Source organism: Sinocyclocheilus grahami, unplaced genomic scaffold (assembly GCF_001515645.1).
Source record: "Sinocyclocheilus grahami isolate Dianchi unplaced genomic scaffold, SAMN03320097.WGS_v1.1 scaffold888.1, whole genome shotgun sequence".
Lineage (NCBI taxonomy): Eukaryota > Metazoa > Chordata > Actinopteri > Cypriniformes > Cyprinidae > Sinocyclocheilus > Sinocyclocheilus grahami.
In genome coordinates this window covers 739,330-749,543 of record NW_015506067.1, presented here as the reverse complement: position 1 = coordinate 749,543, position 10,214 = coordinate 739,330, and the positions used below count along the sequence as shown (strand labels likewise).

The 10,214-nt window shown below is 39.6% G+C and overlaps 1 protein-coding gene across 1 annotated transcript in view; it reads left to right on the top strand.

Moving 5' to 3' along the window:
- Positions 1-2,189: 2,189 nt before the first annotated feature.
- Positions 2,190-10,214, top strand: part of LOC107563769 (nuclear factor 7, brain-like) — a 54,808-nt gene continuing 46,783 nt past the window's right edge. The window contains exons 1-2 of the mRNA XM_016248712.1: positions 2,190-2,365; positions 9,449-9,596. Coding sequence (XP_016104198.1) covers positions 2,190-2,365; positions 9,449-9,596 — 324 coding nt within the window. The remainder of the gene's footprint in view (positions 2,366-9,448; positions 9,597-10,214) is intronic.

Here is a 10,214-nt window from a genome sequence, read left to right as displayed (position 1 = left end):
ACAATAAGAGTAACTGGAACAGACAGGAACCTCTCGCTACACTTTGTTTAAGATAATAATTTGTCTGATGTAATTTACCTTAAATGCTAAATACAATGTACTTCACCTTAGTTTTTCATGTGATGCTATGTCAGAATATAGTATCAGCATATTTTAAACAGATTCTTACATTTGTAATCCAACAATAGCGACCCCCATTACAGGGAGCACTGAGTCTAGAGGAATAGTTTCTGGGTTGGCGGCCATTTTGTGACAAGGCTCAGGAGTGGAGATTACTATGGGAGAATCATTCTCCTCCTCTACAATTCCCATGGTAAAAGGAGAGCCACTCAGCTGTAATGCAACATCAATATAATATTCCAGTGTCCAGTTAGGGTCATATAGTTCTGCTTTGAACTGAGAGGTTCAGATAGGCCCTCTTGAAAAAATATCATGACACTTATTTCATCTAAATGAGTCACGTGTGCCAGTTCAAGAAAATCCACAACATAATCCTCAATGGAACGTGTACCTTGGCGGAGAAACATCATCTTTACTGCTGGATCCATTATCAGCGAAGTCTTCTGTTACGGAACTGCTCCGAGACTGAGTGAGGATCCAAATGCAGTGTTTATTAGGAAAGTCCAGAATCTAAATCAGACAGCAGGCAAGGGTCAACACACAGGCAATCAGTCTGACTAAACAACAAGGTAGAGAACACAGGCAAAGAGTCCAAGAACCAAGATACATATAAACAGGAGAAATTCTCCCAGATGCAGTGTAACACTTACAAGATTTCACGAAGAACAACAAACTAAACCAGAATTAGGTAGGGTGAGCAGACAGGGTAAATGAGACACAGGTGCAAATAGTGAGTGTTGATGAAATGAAGTCTTTGATGGAGTGGCAGAAGTCTGGGATGGAGTCTGGGATGGAGTGCCCTCTAGCGAAGCTCGGGTTTCCTGAGCCTTCAAAATGGTCTCTCAGTTTGGTTCACTAGGCTACACAATCATGGGGAAGACTGCTGATCTGACAGTTGTCCAGAAGACAATCATTGACACCCTTCACAAGGAGGGTAAGCCACAAACATTAATTGCCAAAGAAGCTGGCTGTTCACAGAGTGCTGTATCCAAGCATGTTAACACAAAGTTGAGTGGAAGGAAAAAGTGTGAAAGAAAAAGATGCACAACCAACCGAGAGAACCACAGCCTTATGAGGATTGTCAAGCAAAATCAATTCAAGAATTTGAGTGAACTTCACAAGGAATGGACTGAGGCTGGGGTCAAGGCATCAAGAGCCACCACACACAGACATGTCAAGGAATTTGGCTACAGTTGTCATATTCCTCTTGTTAAGCCACTCCTGAACCACAGACAACATCAGAGGTGTCTTACCTGGGCTAAGGAGAAGAAGAACTGGACTGTTGCCCAGTGGTCCAAAGTCCTCTTTTCAGATGAGAGCAAGTTTTGTATTTCATTTGGAAACCAAGGTCCTAGAGTCTAGAGGAAGGGTGGAGAAGCTCATAGCACAAGTTGCTTGAAGTCCAGTGTTAAGTTTCCACAGTCTGTGATGATTTGGGGTGCAATGTCATCTGCTGGTGTTGGTCCATTGTGTTTTATGAAAACCAATGTCACTGCACTCGTTTACCAAGAAATTTTGGAGCACTTCATGCTTCCTTCTGCTGACCAGTTTTTTTGAAGATGCTGATTTCATTTTCCACCAGGATTTGGCACCTGTCCACACTGCCAAAAGTTGGTTAAATGACCATGGTGTTGGTGTGCTTGACTGGCCAGCAAACTCACCAGACCTGAACCCCATAGAGAATCTAATTCTAATTTGTTGAGATAGTAAATTGGTGGGTTTTTGTTAAATGTGAGCCACAATCATCACAAATAAAAGAACCAAAGTCTTAAACTACTTCAGTCTGTGTGCATTACATTTATTTAATACACGAGTTTCACAATTTGAGTTGAATTACTGAAATAAATGAACTTTTCCACGACATTCTAATTTATTGAGATGCACCTGTATGTGATCTGAAATGGGTCCTGTGTTGGGGACAGGCACATTTTCAGATGGGAGAGTACCAGCCTTTCAAACATTTTGCTATGATTGGCGTGAGAGCGACAGGGCAGAAGCAATTAAGGGCCACTGCAGCACCATATTTTGGTATTGGCACAATGGTGGTTGTTTTGAAGGAAGTAGGGACAATGGCCTGGGCCAGGGAGAGGTTGAAAATGTTAGTAAAAGGCATCAGTCAGCTGTACTGCACAGGCCCTGAGCACTCAGCTAGGAATGCCATCAGGGCCAGTAGCTTTATATGCCTTCACCCTGCTCAGGATGGAGCACACATCACTGGTGGAGAGTGTGAGCAGCAGGTCGACAGGTGGGTGCTCAGCTTTGTTGGGTGATTGAAGCAAGCATAAAAGCATAAAAGATGTTCAGTTCATCTTGTTTAGCAGCTTTAATTCCCCTCTTCAGATTGGCCCTGAATAAACTGTAGGCTTCCCGGTCACCAGATTTGAAAGCTGTGTCACATGCTTTTATGGACCTTGGAACCTTGTTCATCCAAGGTTTCTGACTTTATCGACACACCTGTTGATGTGGTGTAGAACACAGCTGGTGTAGATATTAATGTCTGTGTGTGATTCCAGTGTGGCCAGATGAGCAAACACATACCAGTCTGTGTTCTGAAACTCACGTTGTAATAAAGAGCCTGCTTCCTCTAGCCACACTTTTACAGTCCTCGTTAATGATGGGAGTGTAATTGGGGAGTAGAAACAGGGATAAGTGGTCAGAATGTCCAACATGTGGGAGGGGAGTTGCTTTGTATACATCGGGGATGTTTGTATAAACATGATCAAGAGTGTTGTCTTCTTTTGTATGGCAAAAAAATACTTTGATAAAATGTGGGGAGTCTGTCCTCAAATTGGCATGATTGAAAACACCAGCTAAGATAAAAGCTCCGTCTGGATGCTCTGTCTGCAACTTACTAACAGCAGAAGAGAGTTCTTTCATAGCTAGTTTAGCATTAGCATCCGGGGGTACATACTCTGCAAGGATTATGGTAGATGAGAATTCACAGGGCAGATAAAATGGTCTGCACTTGATAAAGAGGTTTTCAAGATCAGCAGAACAGTGGGATTTAGTAATAACAGAATTGGTGCACCAAGCTCTGTTTACATAGATGCAAGTGGCCCCACCTTTGCTTTTACCGGAGTCCACAGCCATTCTGTCAGCTCTGTAGACGTAGCACCCTTTTAGCTCATTTGTGCTGTTTGGAACTGTGCTATTGAGCCAAGTTTCTGTGAGAACCATAATGCTGTACTCCAAAAACATTCACTGAGTGATCCAGTCTTAGTTCGTCAATCTTATTTGTCAGGGACCTTACGTTAGCTAGGAAGATACTAGGTTGCGCTGGGCGATGTGGGTTGAGCTTTAGCCTAGCCCGCAGGCCGCTCCGCTTACCCCATCTGTTTACGCTTGCGGCACTGTTGAGGAGCACTTCTTGTGAGACTGACTGACTCACTCGGTCCGGAGTAACTCAGGAGGTAGCAGATGGAGGTCTAATGTTGTGTCCACCGTGCTGCTTAAGCAGCTAAGTTTAATATCCAAAAGTGTGCTGGCTGTATGATGTAAATGCAAAGTTGTTTCGAAGAACTGAACTGAAAATAACTACAAACCCAATTCCAAAAAAGTTGGGACACTGTACAAATTGTAAGTAAAAAAGGAATGGAATTATTTACAAATCTCAGAAATTTATATTTTAGTCACAATAGAATATAGATCACATATCAAATGTTGAAAGTGAGACATTTTGAAATGTCATGCCAAATATTGGCTCATTTTGGATTTCATGAGAGCTACACATTCCAAAAAAGTTGGGACAGGTAGCAATAAGAGGCCGGAAAATGATTGGGTATAAAAAGAGCCTCTCAGAGTGGCAGTGTCTCTCAGAAGTCAAGATGGGCAGAGGATCACCAATTCCCACAATGCTGCGTGAAAAATAGTGGAGCAATATCAGAAAGGAGTTTCTCAGAGAAAAATTGCAAAGAGTTTGAAGTTATCATCATCATCTACAGTGCATAATATCATCCAAAGATTCAGAGAATCTGGAACAATCTCTGTGCGTAAGGGTAAAGGCCGGAAAACCATACTGGATGCCCATGATCTTCGGGCCCTCAGACGGCACTGCATCACATACAGGAACGCTACTGTAATGGAAATCACAACATGGGCTCAGGAATACTGCCAGAAAACATTGTCGGTGAACACAATCCACCGTGCCATTCGCCGTTGCCGGCTAAAACTCTATAGGTCAAAAAAGAAGCCATATCTAAACATGATCCAGAAGCGCAGGCGTTTTCTCTGGGCCAAGGCTCATTTAAAATGGACTGTGGCAAAGTGGAAAACTGTTCTGTGGTCAGACAAATCAAAATTTGAAGTTCTTTTTGGAAAACTGGGACGCCATGTCATCCGGACTAAAGAGGACAAGGACAACCCAAGTTGTTATCAGCGCTCAGTTCAGAAGCCTGCATCTCTGATGGTATGGAGTTGCATGAGTGCGTGTGGCATGGGTTCTATCATGAACAGACCCCGATATGCCACTATCAGCCATCATGAGGTTCGAATTAATTCAATCAAGAGACAACAAAGATCTTTTGTATGAGGACTGAAAATACCGCGTGATGCCTCATGATCCAATGAAAAGAACTATTATATGTATGCACAGGAAGCGGCTATGTTAATCACGCCCTCGGGCCAGCAAGCACGGGATATCAATGCATGACTGTCACATGTCTTGTGACCACCTACTTCCTGCCCTGCCTGAAACCCCAACGGACCCGCGTCCTTATGTTACAACAAAAGAAACAGAACCTTGCATGACGATTGTAAAAGATAAATCGTTTAAAAAGTAGTGAAAATGTATCCACTGCATGTGTTATGCCGTATATATATACGTATGTGTGATGTGTTTATTGGAATCTATGATCTTTTTAATATTTGCCTTATAACTCTTTTTAGCAGACAAAGCATTTAATATGCGTGTAAAAGATGTGAAGTTTAATATCGGGTGAAAGCTTGTCTTATTCGCCGAACATTGGTGTTAGTGAAACTTTTATATTATGTATCATTCTCTGGTGATAATACTTTTATCAGAAGGTATTTAAAACTTCCAGAAATACGCCCCACGGAGCATGTGACTTGTGCATGAAAAAAAAGAACCACACAGGGCGTGGCTAAGCCCTGCAACAGCGTCCGATTGGAAGATCGCGTCGTGGGGCGGACCAAAGGTCAGCCTGCGTAAAATGGACGCAACGCTCTTGCTCGGGGCTCGCTCTCTCACTGTAAAGAACTTTGGCTTTCACCTTGGTGAGCGCGACAAAGCGCCCCACGCCGTAACATTGCACAAGCGAGACCATCTAAGAACTCAAACACTTCAGAGAAACACAATCTTCAAAGAACTTAATGCAAACTCAGACTGTAGCAAAACTGCTGAAGCCTCCGCGTCATAAAGAAGCCAACCAAACTCCGGAGGGCTTTTCCCAAGGACGTCATTCCGACGTCACCTCAGCGACCAATCAGCAACAGGGTTCCCTCAGCAGACATCCAGGAAACCAAGCAGAACGCAAGTAACAAACAAAATCTTATCTCTGCTGAACTGGTTTCCAGCTAATTTAAGCAGTACAATTAAGACAAATTCTCTGCTTTGGGAAGTCTCTCAGGTGAATTTAAATCGCTCGTGAAACGAGTTAGAAGTTGAACGTCATGCAACTCCATCAACTCTCAGTCTAAGAAACTGTATATGTGTGTGTGTATGTTTATGTTTTAGCCTAGTTTTGATGTAATCTGGAATAGCCAATCAAATTCATGTTCATTTATAAATAATCATCGTCTGGTGTCATATAATTTCAAGGTTAAAACTTTGCCAAGATCAACGTTACCTCTCTAAGAGCTGACAAATTATCATAATTGTGTTATTCCATGGCCAGGGAGAACATAAAATACATATTCAATTGGTAATATACACTGACATCTTCTTGCTGGCCGAGTAGCTGATAGGGTGTAAACCATTTAGATTAAAAATCAGTTTAATCAGGTGGACCTCGACTTTTTCAGATTCGAGTCCTTTCAAAACCTGAATGAATTAATAATAATTAATTCCCTACAATTACAAATGAGTAATTTCATTACATAATAAACAATTTGCAAAATCCAGAGAAACACTGAGCCTTATGTTGTGCATGTGCTGCCATCTTGAAGTTAGTCTCAGATCGGAAAGGTATTTACTTTCAATAAATGTGAAGGACATATTCAAAAAGTGGAAATAAAGTGCCTCGCACAGGTATTTAATGATAGAGTGTTTATTGCAGGGATCTCCAACCCTGCTCCTGGAGAGCTACCATCCTGCAGACTTCAATTCCCTGCTCCAACACACCTGTCTGTAATTATCAAGTAACCCTGAACCTTGATTAGCTGATTTAGGTGTGTTTAATTTGGGATTGGAGCTGAAATCTGCAGGATGGTAGCTCTCCAGGAGCAGGGTTGGAGACCCCTGGTAAATTGGGTAGTGCTAAGGGTAGGTGTAGGCCGGGTTTGTCCTAATAAGGTGGCATCCATTTAATCCAATTCAATAAAAATGATAATCTACGCTCAATACGTTATTATTGCATACTGTTTTACAATATACAATACTGAAGTGCAAATTTTGCTGTTTTTTGTGTTCAGTCGTGTGCAACTAATTCCGTTCTGTCAAAAAAAAAATTTAGTCAAACAGCCTAGTATGCTCATTTTTAATCCAGTCCATCCTAATCACTCCCAGTGATCGCAGCATTTTCAGCTCTGCCACTGCCACTGCCTCTGCCTCTAAGCCACACAACAGAGCTGGTCTCATTGCCATCTTGTAAACTCTCCCTTTCACTCTTAAAGATACCCCTCTATCAGAAATCACTCCTGACTCTCTTCTGCACTCTGCCTGAACTCTCTTATCCACTTCTCTACCACACTCTCCATTATTTTGGACAACTATAGATGTGATCATGACACCCATCTAAAAAAAAAAAATTACAGCATTGCTAGTCACCAGCGTAAGATATGTTTTGTATGCTGGGATCAGTATGGGACGCTGGTGTGCTGGTATGATCCCAGCAAAACCACAACAAAACTCAAATATGTGTTACATATCACGTTTCTTAGTGTGTGTTCATAGTTAAATAAAGACCAGTTATCCAATTACTTTTAATAAATTATTTAAGAAAAACACATGATGCAGGTTTATTGGCACAGCAAAATCCTCAGCATTAAATTAACTGCTCAGTTTTCATATGGTCCCAATCCATAGAGAGTAAACATAACACTGAAGCAGTGTTGCAGTTAGTGAAATAAAGCAGATTCACTCACACTTTATTTTAAACCATTTGGCTTAATTTCTTTCCTGTGGTACATGTATAAAAGTTGTTGAAATCTGTTTAAAATCACAATTATAGTGACTATATTGTTCCCTCTAGTTGGGCACTTTGCCCTTGACAGTAGTTGAATCAATATATTGCTTTTAGCAACTGTTAAAAGTGCATGCTATCTCTATTGACCACAATATTCCATGCTCCTGAATGCAATGACATACCTTTTACTTTACTCTTAGTCATTTAGAAGACGCTTTTATCCAAAGCGACTTACAAATAAGAAAAAGTAATTAAAACTCTATAAATACTTATATATACACATACATACACACACACTTAAGAAAATAAAAGAAATTAAATAAAATGACAAATGCATACAACAACATTTCAAAACTAAACATTTAAATGAAAACAAAAAAATAAAGCTAAAAACAATTCAAAATATTAAAAGAACAAAAGGTATGAGTATAATAATGATTCTAACATAACACGAAGCCAAACACCAAAAAAAAACTACATGTGTGTATGTACAGCCACACACATATATATTTATATAGATAGATAGAAGTACTGAAATAACTCAAATTAAATAAAACTAAAACTTAATAAAAACCTATATAGACATAATAAAAAAACTAATAAAATGACAACATTACTACAACTGTAACTAAAATAGATAACTAATACAAATCAAATTACATTAGTTTATCAGTAATCCTAAAAAAATAACACTGAGCCAAACACACATGCTAAAATAACAACAACTTACTGACACGTAAGAAATGGTTATAAAAAACTGAAACAGAAGTGAAACAAGTAGTAGGAAAGAGAAATAAAAAGCGATACTTACTTTTTGGAATCAGTGACTGACAGCTGGATTTTGACACATCAGTTCCAAAATCAGCATTAAAGTCTTTAAAAACAGTAACTTTCAGTTATCTTTATTAGCACTTCTCATAACCCCTATTATTGAACAAAGTGCTTGTGATAATGCTGTTATTTGCCATTTTTCTTCATTTTCATATCTCTAAATGTTTTTGCTTTGTAATGTATACAAGCTCTTTTTTAACGGATTTTAACTTATTTGTGTACAGATTCTTTGAAACAAGATACATTATATCCTTTGAAACCTTTCACTAGAGTTAATTTTTACTTTGTTATTCAGAAATTCAGATAATGTTGATTAATAACATAAACATAACTAAAACAACAAATTCTTTCAGTTCTACTGTTAACAGAGGGAGCAAAAGTAATTACTATAAGTTATTGTTATATATTACAATAAATCATATTTAAATCCTATATGGTTTTTACATCCTTAATACATTAAATATAGAAATATGCTGGTAAAAATTATGTTTGTCCCCAAACACATTGCTTGTGTAAAGACAACTGGACTACTCCCACTCAACACTGCAAGGCCATGCTGGTGAACCAGCTTCACCAGCTCCATTTTGTTTGAGAATGACTTCACTGGTCCACCAGCTAGACAGCTCTATACCAGCACTAACCAGCATAAAGAAGCCTGGACTAGAGTGGAATTCATGCTGGATTTCTCAACAGGGCAGACCCCGGAGAAACTATGTGACAAATAAAAAAAACAATAACTAAATCAATTGCAAATGTTATTGTTAATTTTAAATGGATTTTGTTTAAATGTAACCTGGAAAAAAATCTAGTGGTGTTATCTGACTTCTTTTAACACAGCCAAAAGTGATTACAAACTCCACCTTCTTACAAACCCTGCCCTGGAAGAGATTGACTTTTTTTCTCCTTTCTGTCAAATGGATTTTCAGTGTCTCAACAAAGCAAAATCTAATTATTGATCAGTGGAGAAGGAAGAAAAACACTTCCAAGAAGGATTTTTGAGGAGTTTGGTTCTGAACAGACAGAAGATCTTTGTGATTCTCATGGTTTTTCATTTTTGAAACCATTGGTCAGAAAGTGAAAGTAAAGTTTGCTGGAGCTCAAATAGTGAAAATGGCTTCACTAAATGTATCTGCAGAAGAACTTTATTGTCCTGAGTGTCATGAAATCTTTAAGGCTCCTGTTCTTTTATCATGTAGTCACAGTTTCTGTAAAGAGTGTCTTCAACAGTTCTGGAGAACCAAGGAAACTCAGGAGTGTCCTGTCTGCAGGAGATTGTCAAATCATGATCCTCCAGTAAATCTTGTGTTAAAAAACTTGTGCGAGTCGTTCCTGAAGGAGAGAAAGGTGAGAGTGTGTTGGCAGTGTGTGTATACAACAATAATGATAAAAATCCACCTGCTCCTTTTTTTTAATCATAAGCAGTGTCTCAGAACTATAGTGTTGGGTATTTGGCTATTTTAGAACCGGTTCCAAATTTCCAAGTACCGGGTATTCGATAAGACGCGTGCATTTCGATTCTGCTTAAGGATTCCTGCGTTCGCATTTTAATGTGATTAAAAACTATTTAAGTGCAGGAACGGAAAGAACTTGTGCCCTGTTTGCGTGCAGCGCACACAAAGCGCAAGCGCGAGCACAGAGAACAGAGGTCGCAGTACGGGTTCCCGGCTTGTGTCCATTCTCGAACCGTTCCGTGTATTTCTCCCGGCTTGTGTCCATTCTCGAGCCGTTCCGTGTATTTCCACTGTAGAAAAGGTTGTTCCGGGCCGAAACTGACTTCTTTCATATTTGTCGACCAATATGCAGAAAACTACATCAGTATAACATCATAAACACAGCCGTTTTTGTCTTACTTTAACATAAACAGATGAGAAGGAAAACACACATGTACAGTATTTTTAGATCTGGGTGCGTTCTGTGTTAAAGAGACAGCAGCCTAATAAACGCGCTGCCTGTCATTAATGT